Source organism: Solenopsis invicta, chromosome 8 (assembly GCF_016802725.1).
Source record: "Solenopsis invicta isolate M01_SB chromosome 8, UNIL_Sinv_3.0, whole genome shotgun sequence".
NCBI classification, from domain to species: domain Eukaryota; kingdom Metazoa; phylum Arthropoda; class Insecta; order Hymenoptera; family Formicidae; genus Solenopsis; species Solenopsis invicta.
Genome location: NC_052671.1, coordinates 4428616 through 4453243, shown reverse-complemented (window position 1 = coordinate 4453243; position 24628 = coordinate 4428616). Strand labels below are relative to the sequence as shown.

Here is a 24628-nt window from a genome sequence, read left to right as displayed (position 1 = left end):
ATCATTCTTTATAGTTTCCAAAATACTTATATTGTTTTAATATATTGTTAAAATAATGTAAACAATAAAAAATACAATTATAAATGAAAATTAAAATATCTGACTTTATTATGACTGATGGATGAGATATGACACTGTCATTACGTTCCTATAGTGATTTGCTTATTATAGACTAATGTGTTTCTATATGGGAATGTTGATTTCAAAATACATACAGTTATGAATGTGGAATACCTCATTCAAATCTTATAGTTGGTGAATGTATATAATTCAACCGAATTAATGTGTATAAGGCCCCACACGTGCTGGCGCCACCGCTAGGCGGCTACGCCGCGGGGGATTTTCTCGCGAGTCGATTGCAGCCACAGGCGTTATATCTAGGCGCCACCGCGACTTATTCACCAGCTCACACTTCAATGAAAATCTTAATTAGGAGCTGATTGTTGTAACCTCGAGACGAATACTTGCTCTCATTGTTTTCAAAAGTGACGTTTGTGTGGAACGGTGTTTCACATAAAATTTTACATTTTTGCAACATACCGTCAATATGCTGTTAAACGCGGACAGCAAACCGATGGCAACAGTTGTTATTATGTTGCTATCATACGTATCCCTGCCGCAAATTTTCTTTAGAACACTATAGAAAAAATCTCCATAGTTTTCTAAATGTGTTTTTTAAAACAAGCATTGCATAGGGTTCTCCTTATATACAACTTTATAATTTTTAATATGGTAATAAACATACGTATGTAAAGTAAATTTGTGGCAGGGATAAAATCGTGATTTCCTTTATTATGTACGTAGTTAAAAAATCTTAAAAATCACTTAAAAATCATTTCTAAATCACGAATTCATCACAAAATCATCCTAAAAAGTGTATCGAATGACGTCATGATGATTTTTCCCAAAATGACTTATATTTGATGTCATCATAATCTTATTATGATTCCGTGTTCTACCTAGGCGTATAGTACCGCTAAGAACCACAAAAAAATGGACCTTACCGAAAATGGACTTTGGAGCATCTCAGCCAAAATCGAAGCGTGACCGCTCTTAGGTTCCTCTCTGATAATACCGTGGGCGAATTTCTAGGTGCGGGAAGGGAATGCGTGCGGTCTGGCGCGGTCTGCCGCCTAGAGTTTCAAAATTCTCGATAAAATAAAATCGGAGAAGTTAACAAAGAATATTACCGTATTATACCGTTAGTATGAGAATTTACGAGAATTTATGAGAAGATTTATTATAAATGTTTATTTGTTGTTTATTTACTTAAAACTACATGTGATTAGTATTGTTCGTTTTATCTGTCTTGGGTCTAGTTCAGAGCAGATCTGAATAGACCTGGGTATGTTTGGGTTAAGATAGAGGAATTCCGGAAATGGATCGTAGAACAGAAAGTGGACTACTGATATTACTTTGAACGACTCTGAACTCGGGTTCACTTGGACGCTGTAAAAAGAACACGATTGTATAACCCAATCTGACTGAATATAATCCACGTGAAAATTTTTTCAAAATTTTTCATATAATTTTTCAGAATATTTGTATAATTGTATAACTTTCTCAAATTTTTTATACAAATTAGAACACTTTAGAAATACTAGAAAATTGATATTTTCTCAGAATTTTTCATATATACTAATTATAAAATATCCTAAAATTTTTCTAAAGATTTTTTGTTTTATAATTTTTGATAAAATGTTATAAAGTCTCAAAGTTAAAAGTATTCTTTTAAAATTATAGAATCAGAAATTAATGATTTAATGATTTAATTTTTAATTTTAACTAATTATTTTTGAATTTATTATACAAATTATGATTTTGTAATTTAATATGAATGTTTTTTAAAATTAATTTTTAATTTAACTCCAGTTAATTTACTCTTAACGTAACTTTTAACTAGTTAGTTTTTTGTTTATGTAACTTTTAACGCTAACTAAATTAATTTTATATATAAACCATTAACTTTAAATTAATTTAGTTTAAAAAATGTATTAACTTACTCAACCCTGCACTTTTCACACGCTTTATTTACGTTCTGATGCCCCAATTTTCCGGAATTCCTCCCGCTTGCTTTACGCTATCATTTTTGCCACAGCAATAAACGTTTATATATTTCAAAACACGCGGTTGTTTATTGTATAACCTGGGGGTCGATCATGAAACTTTTTCCCAAAGGCGTAAACGTGAAAAGTGAAAAATTTCTCCATTAACTTCAATGGTAAAGAATTTCACTTTTTACGTTTCCGCCCTAGAGAAAAAGTTTCATGATCAACCCCTTGAATGGAACCGACTTGAACTGTCGTTTTGCGGTGGAGCATTACAGGGAAACTCTGAGTGGACCTGAATGGTTCTCAACTGCTCTAACGGCAGGTAATAAAACAGAACCAAGTTTTCACCCCGATTGCCCTCTATATCACTTCCGTCTAAAAGAACACTATCAAGTCGCTGGGTTCGTTCGGAGCGACTCCGAGCAGCTCCCAAGAGACAAAACGAACAATACTAATTTAATATATTAGGGTAAGTAAAAAATTATCTGTACTTTTGCTAGAACACGTCTTTAAGTTTGTCACACTGCGTTCCAAGCAGGCAGGCTTTAAGTTAACACTAATGGAGTCCCGTGAACAAAGCTGGACCTTTATCGTGTCAGTGGTCTAGTTTCCACCGAGGACCTCTGTGACCCCAGCTGTCGGACTAAGGACCACTTTCACCAACGCTGATTAACTTAATCGCTGATTAGTCTATCGGAATTGACCAATCGTATTTGTCGTTAAGTAAAAACGACAAATGCGATTGGTCAATTCCGATAGACTAATCAGCGATTAAGTTAATCGGCGTTGGTGAAAATGGCCCTAACAGATATAATAATCTTGAAGGTGGCATTTGTTTGCGAGTTTGCTAGTGTTTGCACGTTTTTTTGCACGTCAACACGTTACACGTCAATCGCTAAAGCAGGAGTCGGAAGTTAACTGCACAGGGGCGAAACTGAAATGGTATTAGTCGCCCGCGAAACTTTAAACCGATATAACTTCTATAATTTGTAAAATAATTTTGATAAATCATACATCATTATATTCATTAAAAAAGACGCTACAACTTTTATTGTATAAAAATATTCACTTTACCATGCAAAAGTTGTGCATGTCTCTTCGTTCTTTAACATAGATAATTTCTGTAAGTAACCACTGTACTCACAATAAAGTTTAGTTCAAACCATTTAATTTGATGTTATATTTATTAGGTCTATCTCTGTTAGTTTACGAGATAAAGGGGGTTGGCCACTTATACTGGGACACCATGTATTTGATCATATAGGATTGAATGTGGAGTTATATATTTACATATCGTATATAGAGAAATATTACTTCATATCAGATCAAAAGACGCGGTAGCGACTCGCGCCATGTATATTTTTTTTCATCTTTCCATGTAAAAGACGCTACCGTGTATCATTTACAGGAAGGAACACAATTTTTTACAAATAAATGATTGTTTCTCTTAAACAAATTAATTTTATTAAAAAATGAATATAGTGCGGACAAATATCGATTTTTCCGAGTACAATGACACAAGAATGATGTTTGTAAGTGCATTCGATGCTAAGATATGAATTATATATGTATTTTTCAGCCCGATTTATGTCATAAAAAAATTTAGATACGTCGTCGTCTCCACTTCGCAAAATTTCAGATTTGTCCCCCTTGATCCAAGTATACACAATCCGAATGGGGAACTGTACGGGGATGAAGTCAACGGGGGTAACCTACACTTTAATCATCATTATTTACAAGATTTTTTAAATAATGTTTAAATCAATTTTCAATACTGACATTGATTAAAATATAGTTCTAATAATGACATTAATATTTAACAAAATTAATCTAAATTCTTATAAAAATGATGTTTTAAAATACAACTAGTATGCTAAAAGATAAAGAATTAGAAAAATTGTTAGGTAAGATTAACATAAAGATAAGCTTGTTGAATGTACCGAACAACTTACTTTAAATTTTTACAGTACTTATTACTAATGTTAATACTAATCATCAAATAATGTAATTTTAAAATTTTGTTATTTACTATGGCATTACAAAAGACAATGAAGAAGTACTTACTAATTTCTAAGTAATTATTATTATGGAAATTTATAAATAGGTGAATAGAATATTTTGAGATTTGTCAGTGATTTAAGTAAAAGTATGAACAATAGAAGGACTGCGTGCTCTAAAAATTATATTTAAAAAAATGGGCGCGCCAAGTACGCTGCTGCTAGAGATTTTACCCATTTTTTATTTTATTTGTCACATAATTTGCTACTCATCGGACAGGAATGATCCATTTGATCACGTTGCGATTGATCACAGTCATTTGAGCAGTTGGTATCTACAGTTTTTCCGTTGTCTAACACTGTAAGTGGTTGGTGGTCAATTGCAACGTGGTCATAAGACTTCCACCTCATCAGTAATAAATAATAAATATACTCGCAACATTTTTGATTTTACTTCTTTTTCATGATATTATATTTGGTTTTATTCATTGTAGTTTTGGTTTAATGGTCTTAGAAGACGTTCACCTCTCAAACATAAATACTTTAAGAACTTTTTTTGATAACATATTGCTCATTGGGAAGTAAATGCTGGCGCTACCACTAAGCGACCACGCCAGAAGGGATCTTCTCGTGAGTCGAAAGCACAGTAGCTGTAGCGGGATTCTGTAACTCCTTAGCAACAATTTGGTATCGTTAAAGTCGTTGCGCAGATATTATACATGGTAGAAAAGCTGCGCAACGACACGTAACAATATCCCTAGTTGTCGTTAAGAGTCACAGAATCTCGCTACTGGTGTGACAGCGTGTCGAGTGTCTCTTGCTAATTCTCTCCCCTCTCGCTTATTTTCTGTTCGTTCGACAAAACAAGTTAATCAACCTTGTTTAACTCCGTAAAGTTGTTATAACTGAACTGTATAATCAATCAGCTTGCCGCTTTTCCGTAAAAGCTATAAGTTGATTGGCTACACACTTTTCGATCTAAGAACTTGGATCGATATGTAGCATTGCGAACACAGATCTTTAAATAAACTTTTTTTTATTGTAATTAGAGTATCATAATGTTATTACAATTTATAAGAGCTAGTTTCACAATCTCCTGATTTAGTACCGACCATGATTGTTTCTGGTCAATTTTACTTAACAAATGCAATATTTAAGGTAATAAAATAAAATGTATAAAGGATAAATAATAATAAAAGATATAATAAAGAATAATAATAAACAAATTTTATTAATATGAAAAAAACTTTTATATAATATAAAAAAAACTTTTATATTTACAGTACAAGAATAGACTTCTGAAAATGTCAAAATTTTTATGTTATATACATTTTAATATAATAGTCTTATTAAACAAACGTTTGAGTATTCACATTGCATATTATTTCTATCAAAATGATATGTCAATCTCAAATAATGATTTATCAATCATATATACATACATAGATAAATGTATGCGTTAAAGAGGAAGTATCACACACACTGAGAGCAAATTTAGAGAATTTTTTCTTATTCTAAGTAAATTTCAATATATGAAAATTATCAAGACCTAATAATTGATGTTAGAAAATGAAGAAATCAATTTTATAGAAGTGAAAAATCACAACTGAAAATCATTATTTAATAATTTTTGTTAAATTTTATAAAAACGTGAATTAAATTATTGTTAATTTAAAAAATATACGATCACAATCGTTATTCTCTAAAAACAAAGCAATATTTTATATAAATATTGATATTATGATGTCGCTATTTGAACAAGTCTTTTCAATTGGAAGCTGCGGCGGTCGCACTCGGCGCAAGAGTGGCCGTTGATATACATTCTTTCGTTACAATACGTCGATTTTTTGTTACAATACGTCGATTTTCATTCGTCGTTCGTGTAATTTATTTGGAAATGAGTTTTGACCAACATCAGAACATTTGTTGCATCAGATTGTATTACTTTTTCTACATTTTCTGAAAGCATCACTGTGACTATATTGCTCAATTTTAGGTATGGATTATTGGCAAATGAGATATTGAATGGCTATGGAGTGAAACTGGATAATCAAGAAATGGTTGTAATATTAATGAATTAATCTATTGAAAAACAGAGTGAGTTCAAAAAATCGTTGTTAAATTTTACATAAAAAATAGTGAATTCCGAGCTCCTTGATTTTTCGCGTACTCCAAACTCCAAATTAGGAAGTGGAAAAAGGAGCAGAGACAAGGACACAACGCGCATATAATACGGTGACAATTAAAGATATAATAAAAGCAGTTGTAGTAACCTCATATCATAAAACATTTAGTTTTTCGCAGTTGCCAGCCTGATTTGCCAAAGAACCACCTCGATGACAAAAAGGGCGTGGCTTCCGAATTGCTGGCACACCATGTCTATTCCCATCACGGTAACGACGATGATATCGTCTAAGTAGACGAAAACCCGCGATTTCAGTTCGGGCCCGAGGACGTTATCCAGTAGCCGCTGGAAAGTGGCTGGCGCGGAGTGAAGCCCGAATGGCATCACCTTGAACTGCATTAACCCCCGGCCCGGTACGGTGAAGGTGGTGACGAGTCGGCTTGCTGGTGCCAGAGGTATCTATCAGTAACCGCTCATTAGATCAAGCGTCGATAGGAAACACGCACCTTTCAGTTTATCAAGCGTGATTAGTATCTGCGACAACGGATAGGCGTCACGTTCCGTTACCTCGTTAACGCTCCGGAAGTTTATGCAGAACCGCGGCTTTCTGTCTTTCTTGCGTACGATGACGATCGGCGAGCTCTACGCGCTTTGCGACGGCTCAATAATGCCCGCGCACAACATCTCATCGACTAATTGGTCGATGATTGCCTGCATAGCCGGATTCCGAGGATGGTAACGTTGCTTTATTGGCTAGTGATTTTTGACGCGGATGACGTGTTCTGCGCGATCGGTCGGCCCTTGTACGTTATTGAACAGTGGCAGTTCCTCGGTAAAAAACGTCTGCAACCTTGCGTCGTCCCCGGGCTCGATGCTTGCGACAGGCATCGGGCGCAAGTGTCTCGGGGCGCGCGGTTTTCTTCTTCCGCACGGATCGGCGGCGGTGGGATCGTGAGTTGCGCCCGGGCCATGTTGTCGACGCCGATCAACATGTCGACGTCGAGTCCGGGTAGCATGCGAAACTCATGTCGCAAGGAACGTTCCGGGAACGCGACGGGCAGGACGAGGCACCTGTCAATCGGGCTAGAGCCGTCCGCGAGGTAGATACATCCGGTAGTAGGTACGGTCGTGTAGCCCTTCCCGCGGAGGCGCTCGGCGGCGTCCGCACTCACGAATAAGCCCTCGGAGCCCGAATCCAGCAGGGCCGTGAGTGTGACGTCCCCGACGTTGATGTGGGGACGCGGATTGTAAACTATTCGGAGGACAGGGGTGCGTTCGCAGTGCTTCCGGTCCCGACCGCGTTTCCCAGCGGCGGGTGACAGTCGCGGGTGAAGACATCGTCTTTCCCCGCACTGCGAACAGAATTTCCGCGCGACGCGATGGCATTAGAATCGAGTGTGCCCGCGCTGCTTGCAGCGCCAGCAGCACTCGTTCTTGTCGTAGGCAGCGGCGGCGGAGCTCGCAGACGGCTTTGGCATAGGTTGGCAGTCTCAGGATTGCGCATTTATGTGCTCGTTTTTTCCGCGTGCTGCAAGAGCTCGGTCACGCAGCGGATGCCGTCGCGGCGGACATATAGCTTGTATTTGGGGTGCACATTGTCGTAGAAAAGGTCGAGTTGTTTTTCCTCTACGTATCCCCCGGCGCGACGCATCATAGTCAACATGTCGGTCGCGTACTTCCGGTAAGGCTCGTCCGGAGCCTGCATTTGGACTTGAATGTCTCGTCGTAGCTTTGCGAAATAGCGGCGCGGCAGGTAATACTCACGGAACTTCCCGAGGAAATCTTGCCACGTTCCCCACGCGGTTCGGTTGTTTCAATACCAGAAGAGAGCGTCGCCGCGTAGCATCTCTGGTATACCGCGGAGGAGGGACGCGTCATCATAGCCGTACTCGGTTTGTAGTTCAATGCGCTCGAGGAAAGACACCGGGTCCTTCCCGTCAAAATGGCATCCCCATTTCCGGATCTGTATAATCGTGAGGCTGTACCTCTCCACGAATGCCGCCAGAGTTTGCTCGGCGGCCGTGGCCGAAAGACATGTGTCTCTCTGCGTTGAGTATTTTCTGGATGTCCGCTGCTTTTATGATACGGTGTACTCGCTGGTGGGGGACAAGGAGAAACTCCGTGCACCTTTTGTGAAACTATATTTCGCGTAGTACAAACGTTTACAAGGGATGACAAGAATAGTCGTCTACAGACACGCACCGTGGCGACTCACAACGAGGAATGAATATACGCTTGACGACAAGACGCAGCTAAAAACGAACAAAAATTGCGGAAAAAGTCGCGGGACCCAAGAGAAGGCGATGCCTGCTCGCGAGGCGCAGGACGAGCCTAAAGATGTGGCGCAAATACTGAACGGCGCAAAACTTATTGAATTAAATGAAAAGATATATACGTGGTATCGTACAACGCCGCCCCTCCCCCCTCGTTATAAGGACATACTTTCAATATTATGTTACAGCTTGGATGAATGTGAGCGATCATTTAACAAGGCGATTGCTGGAGGAGCATGTTACAGTAATTGTTGAAAACGCAAATAACTTGTTCGAAAACTTGAAATGATTACTGAAATGAAATGACGCAGGTTACAAAATAAGCTTAAAATTACGCGAGTTTATTTAGTCGGGTTACAAAAAAGCTCTCATGACGTGCTATTATTCCTTGACAGGTAGGATAGCAATTTTCGACAATGGCCTGGTAAACAGACCTCGCGCTGTACGAACAGTGGCAGTTCGCACCATGTTGTCTGATTCGGGATGCACCTCCTCCACTCGACCGATTGGCCATTGTAGGAGGGCCAATTCCTGTGATTTAAGCAGGACCATCTGTTTAGGCTTTAATTGTTCGCCCTTCTTGACCTTCCACTTCGTGCGCTCCTGTAGGGTATGCAAATATTCTTGGCTCCACCTGCGCCAAAAATGCTGTCTGATTTGCTCGACACGTTGCCAACGAACCAGTTTATTCTTGCTTACATCAGTAATATCAGTGTAAGGAAAACTATTTAAGGCGGTGCTAATCAAAAAATGACCGGGGCTCAAATACGACAGATCGTTAGGATCGTCGCTTAGCGGAGTTAGAGGACGTGAATTTAAGATTGCTTCTATTTCGCAGAATATTGTTTGAAGCTCTTCGAAGGTCAAAAGCGACCTTTCCGCTATCCGGTACAAATAATGTTTCGCCGACTTTACTTCGGCGAAACATCATCCCAAAGACCGTCGAAGTGCGGCGCATTAGGTGGAATAAATTTCCACGCCGTTTCGTGATCACGTAGGAAATGATTGATGTTAGCTTGGTTTGATCTTGAGACAAAAAGTCGAAAAATTTTTTAAGTTGCCTTTGCACTGTGACAAACGTCGTTCCGTTAGCGGAATATATGCAAACCGATTTGTGAGTGAATGCGGCTGGGCGGAAGAACCTCGCAATTCTCAAACAATGTGCGAGTACGCGACACGCTTATTAAAATTTGAAAATTTGTTTAATAATTCGTTGACGATTGAATGCTCGATGACGGCAATGGCCGTGGTACACCTTCTTTGCTCTGGCATATCTTCTAGTGCGCGTGCGAACTCGGACTTGGGCCAAGATTCTTCGCTCAGTTTAAGAAATGCGGGTTCGTGCCACCACAACGACGAACTCGTTAACTCTTGCGGATTGAGACCGCGTGATAGGATGTCTGCAGGATTTTCTGGCGACCAGGGGGCCGATTGTGTATCTTTGTCGACTTTTCTCACTTTTCGTATTTTCATCTCACATGAAAAAATACGCGCGATTGGCTATGAGCATAGTGAAAATGCAATATCCTTATACTCACGTGAATGAAAATCACAAAAAATGCGAGTGCGAACAATGGTAGAATACATCACATAACCTTCAGAAAACAGTGCGTCGCCTCTGAGTTAAATAATCTCCAATAATCTCAAAGTCCCTCACGTTGACGACGCGTGTCCCGAGTAAGATACAAATTAAAAGAAAAGAACGGTGCGTAAAAATTGCAAAATTTACTTATATACTTATATTATTTATATCTTATTATTTATTTATTATTATTTATTAGTTATATATACTTATTTATATGCTTATTTATTATATACTTATATAATTATTAATTTATTTATATACTTCACCTATACAATTTTACAAATATATTATCTATAACCCATCAGCAGACAATGTTTTTCAAATGTTTTTTAAATATTTATTCTTCATTATAACGTTTTTTTAAATATTTAAAAAACATTTCAAAAATATTGTTTCCTGATAGGGTAATATCAAATGGATCCTGAGTATCTCTCAGTCTCCTTCTTAATAAATTTAAATTTCTTTTTCTAATTTTATTCGTATTTTCCTCTTGCTCCATAAAAAGCAAAAGATACTCCATTCTGAAACGATACAAAACTCTGGAAACTCGACCAAATTCGACACAATTTGATTGAACTCGACATCAAAATACTTGTCGAGCAATGTCACGTGAAGAATGTCGCATTTCCGCTATGGTAAAAAGTAGCCAATCGAGTGAGAGTTCACTTTTACCATTTTCACTAGGTTTTGGAATACGCAATCGACCCCCTGATGTGACGCCAACTGTTGAGATTTGTAGCCCCTTGAATCTCGCTGATTCGGTTGGCTACGAAAGTAGACCATTTTCGCGATGGCAAAACTATCCAAATCAGGACTATTGTGGAGTCTGACCATAAGAAGGTTTGTATATCAGAGAGGCTGAATGCTGTATCGATCTTTTTTACTAGCCTGGCTAACAGTACCGCCGCCAACAGTTCAAGACGCGGTAGAGAAAAAGCCTTCAGGGGCGCGACACGAGATTTAGAACATAACAATTCGGTGTAATATGCATCGTTTCTTAGCTTAGTTCGCAGGTATATTAACGCTCCGTAGGCATGTTTGCTCGCGTCACAAAAACCGTGAATTTGTGTTGATTGCGGATTTGTGTCAAGCTTGACGCAACGTGGGATGCAAATCTGATTGATGCTAGATAATTGTGATTTGAGTTTCAACCAGCGCGAATGAAGATCCTGCGGGACAGATTTGTCCCAGTGGATGCCTAATTGCCAGAGCTCTTGCAAAATCAATTTAGCTAGAACGATAATTGGACCCAATAACCCGAGTGGATCGAAGAGTCTGGAGACTTCAAATAGAATGATCCGCTTAGATACGGTTGATTGGTTGTGGTCAGATTTGTATGAGAAATGGAAAGTATCTTGGAATTGATTCCAATGAACTCCTAATATGGACGTCTCCATGCCTGTGTCAATTGTGAAGACACCATCGTTTTGCGCGTTAATGTCCGCCAACAGGTCCGGACAATTAGATGCCCATTTGCTGAGTTCGAAGGCTCCTGAACGCAATAACTGAATTGTTTGCTCTCGCAGTATTTTTGCCTCGCTAATTGTATCTGCTCCAGTTAAAACGTCATCTACATAGAAATCTCGTCCTACACACGTAGAACGTATGGGAAAATCGTTTGTATATTGTTCAGCTAGCCATTTGAGGCATCTCGTGGCTAAATACGAGGCAGAAGATGTGTCGTATGTCACAGTGATGAGTTCGTACGTTTCAATTTCGGAGGTAGGATTGTCTCGCCAAAAAATGCGTTGATAGCACGTTTGTGAAGGGTGCACTATAATTTGACGGTACATTTTAATAATGTCCGCCGCCATGACGAAGCGGAAGGTACGAAATCGCAGAAAAATCGAAAATAAGTCTTGCTGTACCGTAGGGCCTACCATGAGCGCGTCGTTCAATGACACCCCAGTTGAGCTTTTGCTCGAAGCGTCGAAGACTACCCGTATTTTGCTTGAACTTGCTGTATATTTGAAAACGCAATGGTAGGGTAGATAGAATGATTCTGCGCTATCATCACACTGCTCGTCAATTTGTTTCATGTGGCCCAGTGCCAGATACTCGTTTATGAACTAAGAATATTGACTCTTTAATTTAGGATCACGAATAAATCGCTTTTCTAGATTACGAAATCGTTTTAGCGCGATGTCCTTCGAATCTCCGAGACAGTCGAATGCTCGCTCCTTGAACGGAAGCTTGACGATAAATCTTCCCTAACTATCTCGCGACACGTTTTGCAAGAAGTGTTGCTCGCATAGAGATTCCTCATTGGAATAGTTGTTTAAAATTTCAGAGACATCCTCTACCTGCCAAAAATGCAATAGCTGATTATGCAATTGCGTGTTGGTTATCAATGCGTGAAAAGATTGCGCTTTACGTGGTGAGTTCGGTGAGGCGTCCAATTGCCCTGCCAAAATCCATCCGAATCGTGTCTTGTGCAAGATTGGATGCATTGGAAAAGATTTGACATGTCCCACATAGAGCAAGTTCCAGAAATGCTCGGCGCCAATCAAAACATCGATCTCTGGCGAGACGTTAAATTGAGCGTCGGCTAATTTGAGATTCTGAGGAATTTTGAATGCGCCCCGCTTCAATGTAATTGCTGGAATTTTGTCGGTTACATGATCAGTGACGACACAACCCAATAAAATACTGAAAGAACTTGTTCGCGATTGCAGTTTGACTTCTGCTGCCCCAAATGATCTCGTTGCTGTTTTGTTAATTCCTGAAATCGAAATGTCGAGAGAACGTGTTTTGAGACTGAGCATTGCCAGGAATCTTTGCGAAATGAAGTTTGTTTGAGAGCCGCTGTCTAACAACACGCGGCAACATTTTCGTGAACCTTGATTATCGTATGCATAAACGACGGCGGTTGACAGCATAACATGTTTGTTATCGAGAGAGCTCACGCGGTGTGAAACAAGCGTGGCCGGAGAATTTGTCGGAACTCTCCCTCCGGCCTCATCCGCGGCGGATCCCGGAACAACGGATTTTGTTGTCGCGACGGTCGCAAGATGAAGCAATGAATTATGTTTTGATTTGCAAATTTTACAACCGCCTGATAAGCATTTGCTGGACGCATGCTCTGTAAATCCCAGGCAGTTAGCGCAAAGCTTTCTTTTCCAAATTTCCGAGATTCTTTGAAAAACCGGCAATGCTAGAAAATCTTGGTAATAATACATGAGGTGTTCTCCCTTACAAAAGCCGCATTTTGTTTTTACCGTTGCAACACACGAAGATTGGCGCCTCGCGTTAGATTGCGCCAAAACGTTTGCATTTTTTGAGGAGGAGGCATTTATTTGGAGCTCATTTCCAAACATCGATGCGCGATGAAGTCGATGAACTGTTTGAGAGTGGGCAATTCGGAGTCCGTTAATGACAGTTGCCATTCTCGTAACGTAAGCGCGTCGAGTTTGTTGCTCAAAACGTGAACTAATAGATCGTCCCAGTGAGACGTAGGACGTGTTAAAGCCTGAAGGGCGTGAATGTGTCTAGTTGCATCGTCCGCGATTTACCGCAATTCAACAATGTTTTCCTTGGCCATGGACGGTAAATCCATTATGGCCTTCACATGACTTTGTACGATGACTCACTTATTGTTGTAGCGCTGTTTTAATAAATTTCACGCGACCTCGTAATTCGCTTCGAAAATTTCTAGCGCGCAGATTATTTTGCTCGCCGATGACGGATGCTCTCAAATATTGCAACTTCTGAATGTTGCTTAACGACGCTTTTACATAAATGAGAGAATTAAATGTATCGAAGAACGAAAACCATTTGTCGTATTTTCCCATAAATTTTGGGAGATCTAACTTGGACAATTTTATATGGTTGAAATTAGAGAACTTCTGGGAGAGAGAATCGCCAAGGGGGGTCATGTGACCGACTCTGTGATTGGCTAGCGGAAATGTGCAGATTTTGCATTGCGACGTCAATGCATTGGCCGGCACGCATCACGCGAAATCACCGATGGTTCCTCGCGATGATGCCTGTCAACGCATTGACGTCGCAATGCAAAATCTGCACATTTCCGCCAGCTAATCACAGAGTCGGTCACGTGACCTTCCTTGGCGATTCTCTCTCCTAGAGGTTCTCTAGTTGAAATGTTCCGACATGGTGGAGGCATTCGAAGTTGATGGTGCGAACTGAGAGCGCGGTACAATCGAGGGATTTATTAGCGCAACTTGGCCGATATCGTATAGTAGAAATCCTTGAACGAAATGCGATGATCCTCTTCCGCAATGTCCAATAACTCTAGCTTAGTTTGCACGACGTCGTATTCTGCCCAGAAACTGTCTATTTTATTTTTGCGCTCCTCGAGTTGAGCTAGTGTAGACGGTGTAATTGACTCGACCGCGTCCACGAAAGCACGTATGCGGGTGGGGAGGGTTCCGATAGCGCACATCCCGATAGCCCACCAATTAATCATTTTGATTTATCTAACCCAACCTACGGAAAATCTCTAGGCATCTGCCATTGTGAGTGGTTTGTGTGCTATCGGGACCCGTTGATACGCGTGCACGATCCTACCAACGTAGTGCGTCGACGCTTGAGCGACGTTAGATCATCGCCGTCATTCGGCATATTGAAATGCGATGAGAACCGTATTAATGATATTGATCGGCACAACCTTGTAAATGATTAACCTTACTTACAGTCGTTTGTTGTCACGTTCGCTGGTGGCAGGGGGGAGGGGGAGGGAGATGGCTTGCCCGTGCTGGAAGTCTCCACTCGAACACCTGAACGTCGAACCGCGCGGCGCCGTGGTCTTCCTTCTCTCTCTCGCGTGCGCGCTTTTCCCGTCTCGCTCACTCTCTCTCTCTCTCTTTCTCTATGGCGGGAAACGACGATGCAAGAAATGGTCTGATGCTCGCAGGATCCTGCCGTTGTCGCCGATACCCCCTCGCCGATGCCACCTCGTCGTCGATTTCTCGTCGGCGTAGACTTCGCCGTTTCGTCTCGGAGAGTCGGCCTGAGCTGTCGACCTCTCGACGCTTCTCGCAGAAGACGAACAAGGATGGACTGCCTATGTTTGTTCCTGCTGGCTGACTTTGTATAGTGTGCAGCTAACCTTTCAGATGCCCTTTTGCATATCTAGCAGCGGCAAAATTGCAGATGTGCCGCGGATCCAGCTCGAAGGACTAATTGTATCGTGAGGCTGTGCCTCTCCACGAATGCCGCCAGAGTTTGTTCGGCGGCCGTAGCCGAAAGACATGTGTCTCTCTGCGTTGAGTATTTTCTGGATGTCCGCTGCTCTTATGATACGGTGTACTCGCTGGGTGGGGGACAAGGAGAAACTCCGTGCACCTTTTATGAGACTTTCGCGTATTACAAACGTTCACAAGGGATGACAAGAATAGTCGTCTACAGACACGCACCGTGGCGGCTCACAACGACGACTCTTGACGACAAGACGCAGCTAAAAACGAACGAAAATCGCGGAAAAGGTCGCGGAGATGACGATGCCTGCTCGCAAGGCGCAGGACGAGCCTAAAGATGTGGCGCGAATACTGGACGGCGCGAAACTTATTGAATTAAATAAAAAGATATATACGTGGTATTGTACAGGATTTGATTCATTATTTTGGCGGAGGGAGGGGGGCGCTTGCAGTCGGCGCGGCCGTTTCCGGTGCGTCGATGTGAATCACGGGCGGATCGGATATGATATCGGCCGTGTTCGGGGTGCAATACGTAATATTCGCTGAGGCGGCGGTGGAGTTTGTCAACGGTTCCATCGGTGGTGAGATCGGCGTGTCGGAGTTGACGGACGAGTTTGGCGCGGCCGATACGATATATCCAGCTCCGGAGCATCGGTTCGGTGCGGGTCTAGTTCTCCGTAGACGGAAACGGAAACGGTCCCTGTTCGAGCGCCATGTAACGACCTGAGTTCCGGGCACGGGCGGTCTTATCTCAGTGGACGAGGACGCGGGTAGGTTGCCGAGAGAACTAAACTGGTTTTGAAAGTTGACAAATAACTCAGTTTATTTAGCCCGGAAACGAAGATACAGTATAGCGTTTGCGGACGCGGCGCGCGGACGGACGTGACGTTAAACTTATCTCTACGCGCGGACGGACAAGACGGAAAAATAACGCGCGGACGGATGAAACAGAAAATATAACGCTTGGACGGACGGACGAAGAATCGCGAGCTATATACAAGTAGGTGATTCCGAGCCAAATATCTCCAAATATGGAATCCCTGTTTACAAGCCGGTGTGGCCTTGTCGAAGGCCGCTGCCGCGGCTACGGGCCCAATGACAATTCGCGCGCGCGGTACAGCTGTACTACGGCGCGATCACAACGCGCTGCCATTAATATCGCGGTGTTGTTGCGGCGGTGGCAACGACTCACGCCAAGATCGCTTGGTGGAGGCGCGGAACTCCACATCGTGAGCCGGTGCCGTTGACTCGATATACATGTGTTAACAATAAATGTTCACAGATCGTCAACAGGCATCAGTTCGCAGCAGTCTTACAGATCAAGCAACATTGGGCGAGGTTACGACTTGGATGAATAGCCGCTTGAAGATTACCAAAAAAAAATTCTTGAAAAAGATTTCCGATTTTTTTTACTTTAATTAACATTTCTAGTTTATTTAAGATTTGACATTAAGAAAACTGTTTTTGACAATATTAAAGTAAATATTTATAAATAAATTTTTTTATATTATATTTGTATATGTTCATACATGATCATATAGAGACAAATTTTATACATGATTATATGTGATGATTTAGATATGATCATATACCGGGTGTCCCAGACCACCCGTCCCACCCGATTTTTTCGTAAACGCGACATTTTAAAGAAAAATGTTTCAGACAAAAGTTGTAGGGTTTTAAAAGATCTATTTACTGATTTTATCAGTTTGACCTTGGATGGCGTCGCCAAGGTCAGATCAAAATAACATTAACTTTTTTAAATAGGACACCTCATTTTTGGTTCCAGAATCTAATAGCTGGTGTCAAGACCTTTCCAAAACACTATAAGAAAGTTTATTTTTGTTGAGTACTTTCCGAGTTGTGAGGCTTGAAAGTTACGGTGTACTGTTACCTTCAAGCGTCATAACTCGGAAAGTCCTTAACCAAAATAAACTTATTTATAGTGTTTTGAAAGCTCTCGAAATCGACTACAAGAAAATGCAATGAAAAATATACCTGTTTCAGACCACCCGTCCCACCCTTTTAAAACGTAGGGATGTGCTTGTACAAAAAAATGGCTCAGACAAAATTTGCATGATTTCGAGGGATCAACCTGATGATGATCTTGAATTCGACCTTGAGATCGATCTTGGGCATAAAGGTATAAGTCAAAGTAACATTTTTAAAATGTAAAAACGAAATAATCGGTGCCGCCTGTAGGTATTAGCGTTACCTGAGGTGTACCACGTGTAGGTAACAAGATCGTACTTACACCTTATCGGGGTGCTTTTTTAAGGTGGTTCCCCTCGCCGTCACCTTTGTCGGGGTGCTTTCATAAGGTGGTTCCCCTTGCCGTCACCTTTGTGCATACGCATGTTGTTCAGTCTCGATGTTCAAAATGTCCACCACGTGCATTTATACAGGCTGTTACCCTACTTTGGAAATCATCCGTCGCCCGACGAATTTCGTCAGTATCTAGAGACTGAATGACTTGTCGAATTCTGTTTTTCATATCTTCTGCAGTCGTAGGTCGTTCGCGGTATACAAGGTCTTTTATTCGTCCCCACAAATAATAATCTAAAATTGTAAGGTCCGGTGATCGTGGTGGCCAATTATGTGGACCATGTTTACCTATCCATCGGCCGCGAAATATGCGGTTCAGTTGATGACGAGCAATGACAGACGTGTGGGCGGGACATCCATCCTGTTGAAACCACATATTTAGACGTAATTGGAGTGGAATATCTTCAAGTAAACGTGGAAGTTCGTTTTCGAGTAAATCGGCGTATAAAAAACGGTTTAAATTCTCTTGAAAGAAAAATGGTCCCACGATATGCGTATCAACAATTCCGCACCAAACATTGACTTTCCAGATACGTTGATGATCCATTTCTCGATACCAATGTGGATTCTCTTGTGCCCAATAACGAAAATTATGTGTGTTTATTTCGCCGTCACTTTTAAAGGTGCACTCATCAGAAAATAAAATACTTCTATGGAAATTAGGTAATTGTTGAGTAATCCAATTACAGAATATCAGTCTTTGTCTATGATCGTTCAATGTCATGGCCTGGTGAAGTGACATTCGATATGGATGGAATGAATTTTCACGAAAAATTCGACTGATCGTGCTTCGACTTATTCCACTATCTCTTGCTCGTCGCTTTAAAGAATCATTCGGGGTTACAAAGGCAGATGCAATTACATCAGGTGCTCTTACTGAACGAATTGATCGATGAATTTGCCTTCCCTTATTATGATCCGGCTGAACAATATCTTTTACAATTATTCGACGTTGTAAGCGACTGAAAACTTTGCGCGAATGTGGTGTATGATCGGGATATTCATTTCGCCACATTATTTCAGCTGCTCGAAAACTTCCAGCTCTACCCAAAACTGACATCATTAACGCAGCTTCTTCGTTCGGGTAAGGCATAACTACAAATTACGCTTACGACCGGGTTGCTTATTAGAAAACGTGAATTGGTGACGAGTTGCGTAATATTATGAATTCTAAGCAATGACTTTTAGGAGTGGTATGTAAGGGTGCTTTTTCGTGAAAATTACTTTATTGCTACAATAATCAACATTAAATGAAGATTAATATTAATAAATCAAGAATAAACGGCATCATAGAGCTGTACCGAATGTTAGAGATCTCGGTAATTAGGTATCTTCAAAACTCTACGCGTAGGACTATAGGTACACGCACCGGCAGAAATGGTGTCTCTCGACGCTAGCGCTCGGCTGCCGCACACACGCGGAGCCGCGCTCGTACGTGTGTCTAGGCTGCGCGGCGACGATCGGGGTGCGGGCGGAAAGTGGTGGGGGGCTTTACGATAGTGCATCCTCCTCGCTCGACGCTGGGTCGAGAGAGAAAGCATTATTCGACGTGATACCATGGGCGAAGTCGGTGTCCTCTGCTTATATTTTTCATTGCATTTTCTTGTAGTCGATTTCGAGAGCTTTCCAAAACACTATAAATAAGTTTATTTTGGTTAAGGACTTTCCGAGTTATGACGCTTGAAGGTTACAGTACACCGTAACTTTCAAGCCTCACAACTCGGAAAGTACTCAACAAAAATAAACTTTCTTATAGTGTTTTGGAAAGGTCTTGACACCAGCTATTAGATTCTGGAACCAAAAATGAGGTATCCTATTTAAAAAAGTTAATGTTATTTTGATCTGACCTTGGCGACGCCATCCAAGGTCAAACTGATAAAATCAGTAAATAGATCTTTTAAAACCCTACAACTTTTGTCTGAAACATTTTTCTTTAAAATGTCGCGTTTATGAAAAAATCGGGTGGGACGGGTGGTCTGGGACACCCGGTATAATTATATATAAAATTTTTACTTGGGTAAGTTGTACACGCAATATAAAATTTTGGATACTGAAAACACCTCAAGCCAATTGTTCGATTTCCAAAATAATCAAGATTTAATGTGCAAACAATGATATACATTATTTAAATTTTTTTGTGTAAAAAAAGATAACTTTCAAAATTCTAATAAGTCATAAATGTATTGTTTATGATAAAATGCATATTTTTATTTTGACATATTTTAAAAATTTGCTATCCTTTGTTAGTAAACCTCTACTTTTTTTCTAATATCCCAGGTAATAAACTGACGTTATTTGACGTCAATAATATATCATTAATAAAATGTCAAAAACGTTATTTTGACATCAAAATAACGTCAAATTACGTCTGCTTGTTATCTAAAATGACTAAAAAGTAAGATAAAGAAAATGCATTTTATAGAGAATAAACAATATATTATTGACTTTTGATCAGAATTTTAACCCTTAAACACATCGATCTTTTTTTTGTTTTTTTTTTGTTCACGAAGAGGAAATGCGTTACCGCATATCCCAGGCCCCGGGGGAGGCCTGGTGGTTATGTGGGGCTCTCCCCCGCTGACGACGTGCCGGCGAGGGCCTACCCACTAAAACCTCTCCGGGTGTCCTGCCCTGGTCCACGACTGGGGGGCTCCGGGAACGCGTGCAGCATGCTTCCGGAGCCCCCCGGACCTGGTCGGCCTAGGCCGACTCCTAACCATGGACGCACCTGGCTGGGCTTGAGGGCCTGGTCTGCCCTAGGTCGGGGGAGGGGGACACCATCCCCCCTCCCGTCTCTTCCTCTGGTATTTTGGGGGTAAGGCACGGGGGATCCGGCCCCCGCCGTATCCACGGGCCTCTTCGCGCCGCGTTTTAAAATGGCGGCGCGGTCCTCCTACTACCCTGAGGGAGGGGGAGGAAGATCCTTCCCACCAGCCCGTCGAGGCAGTGGGGGGGCGACTCCGCGTTACATCGCAGGGTCGCCCCCCCTGGACCGTCAGGTCGGGTCTGCCTCGCCGGGTTCGTCAGTGCGAGGAGCCCTCCTCCCACGGCTGCGTGTCCCAAAGGCGGGTCCATCAGCCGCAGGGGAGGAGGGTCGCCTCCTCTCCATATTTGCGCTGCCGTTCCCCCTCTCCTCCTCTATTTTGGGGAGGGAGGGGGCGACAGCAACTGGTCGTCCGCCCCCCCGCCACCTTTTGGCAGACGGGCTCGCTGCGGCCCGGGGGGCGGGCCTTCTTCTTCTTCTGGGCGGTCGGGGAGGGAGCCAGGGTTGGTCATGACCCCCGTCCCCGCCGACCCTGTCATCGTAATCTTCGCCGGAGGGCATTCGTCCCCCCCCGGCCTCCGCTCTCTTATAGTTTCGGCCTCCTCCTTCTGCCGCATTACTTGCTCGCAGAAGGAGGAGACCGCTACCTAGGCGCTCTCCCTGCTGACCATCTGGTTAATGATGGCCCGCAGGGAGAGATCGTCGCCGATTACACTTCTCAGGGCTCCGCGCAGCTCCTCCCACGCTGGACAGTGTTCTAGCGTGTGCTGCGCGGAGTCCCTGTCGGCGTCGCAATGATGGCACTGAGTCGTCGACTCCTTCCGTATCCTGCACAGGTACTCACCGAAGTAGCCATGCCCGGTGAGCACCTGTGTCATCCGGGAGGACAAGCCGCCCCAAGGGCGGCCCACCCATTCGTCCAAGTGGGGTAGGACGGCCTCCAAGATCCGAGATCCTGCCGCCGGCGGGTCGCTGACGAGGCTCTCTCGCCAAGCTCTCATGCCCCGCCAACGTGCTCTCTCCCGTAGTAGCGCGGCGACCCTGGGGGTAACCACTCCCCCCTGCAGGCGGACGGTCTTCGATCTGGCATATGACCATGCCAGAGCGTCGGCCGTAAATTCCGCCGGGGGGAGCCCCGCCAATACCATGATCGCCGCGCTGGGGGCGGTGCGATACGAGCGTACAATCCTTCGCACCAGCTGCCGCTGCTCTGCGTGCAGCACGTCTCGTATGCGGCGGCTGGCCAGCGCCTCGCGGAACCAGACCGGGACTCTGTACAGGGCCCCGGCCATGGCCGCGTAGGCGTACGCGCGCCTCGCACCGACTCCCGGACCTCGGAGGTTGGGCATCAACCCCAGGAGGGCGTCCGTCCTCCTGCCCAATTGCTGGGCCAGTTTGTCGAAGTGCTCGACAAAGGCCCAGCGACCGTCCAGTTGCAACCCCAGATACTTGAGGGTTGCCCCCACTCGGATTCGGGTGTTGTCCACCCGGACGAAGGCCTCACGCGGTACCCCGGAGAAGCCATCATGAAAGAATATGGCTTCCGTCTTCTCCGGGGCCACCCGCAGGCCCAGGCTCTTAATGGAGCCGACGACGCAGGCCACTGCCCAGTTGCCAATTGCAACCGCCCTTCCCCAGGAGGCTCCCCTGGCCACCACGAGCGTGTCATCCGCATATCCGACTAGGTGGCAGCTAGGGGGAGGGCCACACGGAGCACTTTGTCGTATAGTCATGAGCTAAAAGGTTGCAACACATTTTCTTCGATTGTTTTTGAAATGTAGACTTGCTCATCAAACGGCGAACGTAATTGGTTCTTACCTGTGGATCCAACCAATTACGTTCGCCGATCAATGAGCAAGTCTACATTCCAAAAACCATCAAAGAAAATGTGTTGCAACCTTTTAGCTCATGACTGTACGTGGCGTTCCATAGCAGGGGGCCCAGCACAGACCCCTGCGGAACGCCACACGACATGTCCCTCCGCTGCTGGAGTCTGGTTTTATCCCAGAACTCCAGCACCCTGTCCCGGAAGTAGTCCCGAACGATGGCGACGAGGTAGGGCGGCAGGCGGTTATGCTCGCTAAGCGCCGCCACTACTTCGCCCCAAGGGATACTATTGAATCCAGGGATATCGCCAACGCCACCCCCCCCCCGTCCCCCGTGATGGACTCCGAGAGGGACCGAACCTGTCTGATCGCATCGACAGTCGATCGCGCCTCTCGGAATCCATATTGTCCGGGGGACAAATCAAACATACCGATCCTGTAAAATACGAAAACACATTTTTGGGTCTGGGAGACTTTTCTAACTTTGAGAAGCTATAACTTTGATTACAATCAATATTTTTCTACAATTTCTTTTTAAAACGAAAGTTTAAAATCTCAGGAGTGTGACTGCACAATCGGCATTGCCGAAAGATAGTTTGTGAAGTAATAAAAAAAAACCATTAAGCAAAAATGAGAAATTGGTTAAAAATCTACTTTTCCTTCAAAAAATCATATTTTCTCAACAAAAAACGTTTAAGGATTTTCAAATACGGCGTTTTAAAGCTAAAGAATCACACTTTCAAAATAAAATTTGGCAAAGTCATTCCTTCTAAAAAGTATAATTATGTAACATGGAGAATATGAGGTATTTTTGGGCATCTAAAAATCTACTTAAAAAAAAAATCATATCTTTGCAACAAAAAACTTTGAAAAACTTTACAATACGGCGTTTTAAAGCTAAAGATTCATACTTTCAACAAAAAATTATATCATTGTCATTTTTATTAAAAAATGTACTTATGTAACAAGGCGAATATGAGGTATTTTTCATTAAATCGTGTCTAAAATTGAAAATTGATGTGTTTCATGATATATTTCGGAAAAACTTTTTTTTCTACAGCATTTTATAGTATTCCAACTTTAGATAGAATATATGCGAGTAACATCTGCAAACCGACCTGTTCAAACGTATTTTGTCAGGCTATTTTATGTAAAATACTCACAAAAAAAGTTTCACTTACACATTATATGGGTCGCATTGACCCTAACAAAACTTTGCTGCCGTGCCGTTCGAATTCTAGTTGACCAAAAAAGTTGATCAATCATATCAATCGAAAGAGGAGATTTCAAACTTTTTTTACGTCTTGGTCCGAACCTCCTATCTCATTCTGTCTTCACATAGCAAGCGTGAGGCGCGGTGAGGAGGGAAAAGCAGCAGTAGCTCGGGGCCCGGGGGCCGATGTTGAGAGTAACATAACCCACCCTAATCATAAACTTACCAGGTATACAGTTATGAGCTAAAGGTTGCAACCACGGCGGTGACATTACTTATACTTCGCTATGCTTTTACGCGTCCCTCGAATGTCTCCTTACGATCAGAAAATCCGCAAGACGCGCTAGTTCCTACTTGCATCTAAAGTCACTAGATTAATAAAATACCGCAATTCATAAGACTCAGGGTGTTTACGATAACCCAAGTTGAGTTGGATTCCACTAGGGCCGAAAAATATTAAGCGTGACTCTCTCTAGTACCTTCATGATTCATGACAACTCAACGCTGTATCGTATTGCCTGAGTTAAGTTAAACCTCGTGCTCAACCGGTGGACTGCGTAGAATAGTCGAAATATGAAACAATACGATTATAAGGCACGAATTAATTTTAGAAGTAGAAACACCATGTATGCAAAATTAAATAAATGTTTTGAATATATTTCCAATTTTAAAAAAACTCCATATAGAAATATGCTCATTAATTCTCGTAGAAGCGCTAGATTTTTAGGTTCTTGTATTTCAATTAAATATTTAATGGGAATTATGCTTTGCGAAAAACCAAATTCTTTGTTATAATATATTTGCACTTACGAATTAAGTCAAGATCATTTAGAACTTATGTTTAGTATTATAAGACAGCGATGTAGATGCAATAATCCTAGTTTCAAGCAATTTCAAAGTGCAATAAAAAAATTTTGCTTTATATGGAATTGAAAGAAGATTCATATGGAAACTGTATTTCATTATCAAATATAAATACACTACTCAAAGAAAAATAGGCAACATTTTCCAAACACCAAAAATTAGGCTATTTTCAAATGACTGTAACTCAGTGAAAAATTATCGTAGATAAAAAATAAAAAAAGCATTTTGAAGCTTGAAGATCCAACTTTAACGCTCTATCAGCAGATTTTAAAAATTCTTTTAACTTCCTTGTCTTATGCAGTAAAAAAGCACGCCCTGTTTTGTTTCTTAAAATTTCATATTTTTGACACTTTGCAGCTCGACCAACAAATTTTTCTCGAATAATTCAAGTAATGCTTCATAAACTACAACATTCTACAAAATGATTTTTCTTTAATTTCTCTACGATT

General features: G+C 42.2%; 3 protein-coding genes across 6 annotated transcripts in view; 1 reads left to right on the top strand and 2 right to left on the bottom strand.

Annotated features, from left to right (window-relative positions):
- LOC105203134 (probable cytochrome P450 4aa1) overlaps positions 1-24628 on the top strand; it is a 58540-nt gene that overhangs the window by 9907 nt on the left and 24005 nt on the right. Inside the window, exon 1 of one of the 4 annotated variants that reach the window (XM_039452348.1) lies at positions 6528-6628. The exons of the other annotated variants lie outside the window; for them this stretch is intronic. The gene's annotated coding sequence lies outside the window, so the exon portion shown is untranslated. Of the gene's footprint in view, positions 1-6527; positions 6629-24628 lie in introns of those variants that run through there. 4 annotated transcript variants of the gene reach the window in all.
- LOC113005694 lies at positions 10712-12070 on the bottom strand. The gene has a single exon (XM_026141540.1). It carries the CDS (start codon positions 12068-12070, stop codon positions 10712-10714), a length of 1359 nt encoding a protein of 452 aa, XP_025997325.1.
- On the bottom strand, positions 12242-13417 carry LOC105199599. The gene has a single exon (XM_011166756.1). It carries the CDS (start codon positions 13415-13417, stop codon positions 12242-12244), a length of 1176 nt encoding a protein of 391 aa, XP_011165058.1.

Excerpts from the sequence above, each read along its gene's own strand:
- LOC113005694 (XM_026141540.1), bottom strand. The coding sequence starts at position 12,070 with ATGAAACAAATTGACGAGCAGTGTGATGATAGCGCAGAATCATTCTAT.
- LOC105199599 (XM_011166756.1), bottom strand. The coding sequence starts at position 13,417 with ATGGCAACTGTCATTAACGGACTCCGAATTGCCCACTCTCAAACAGTT.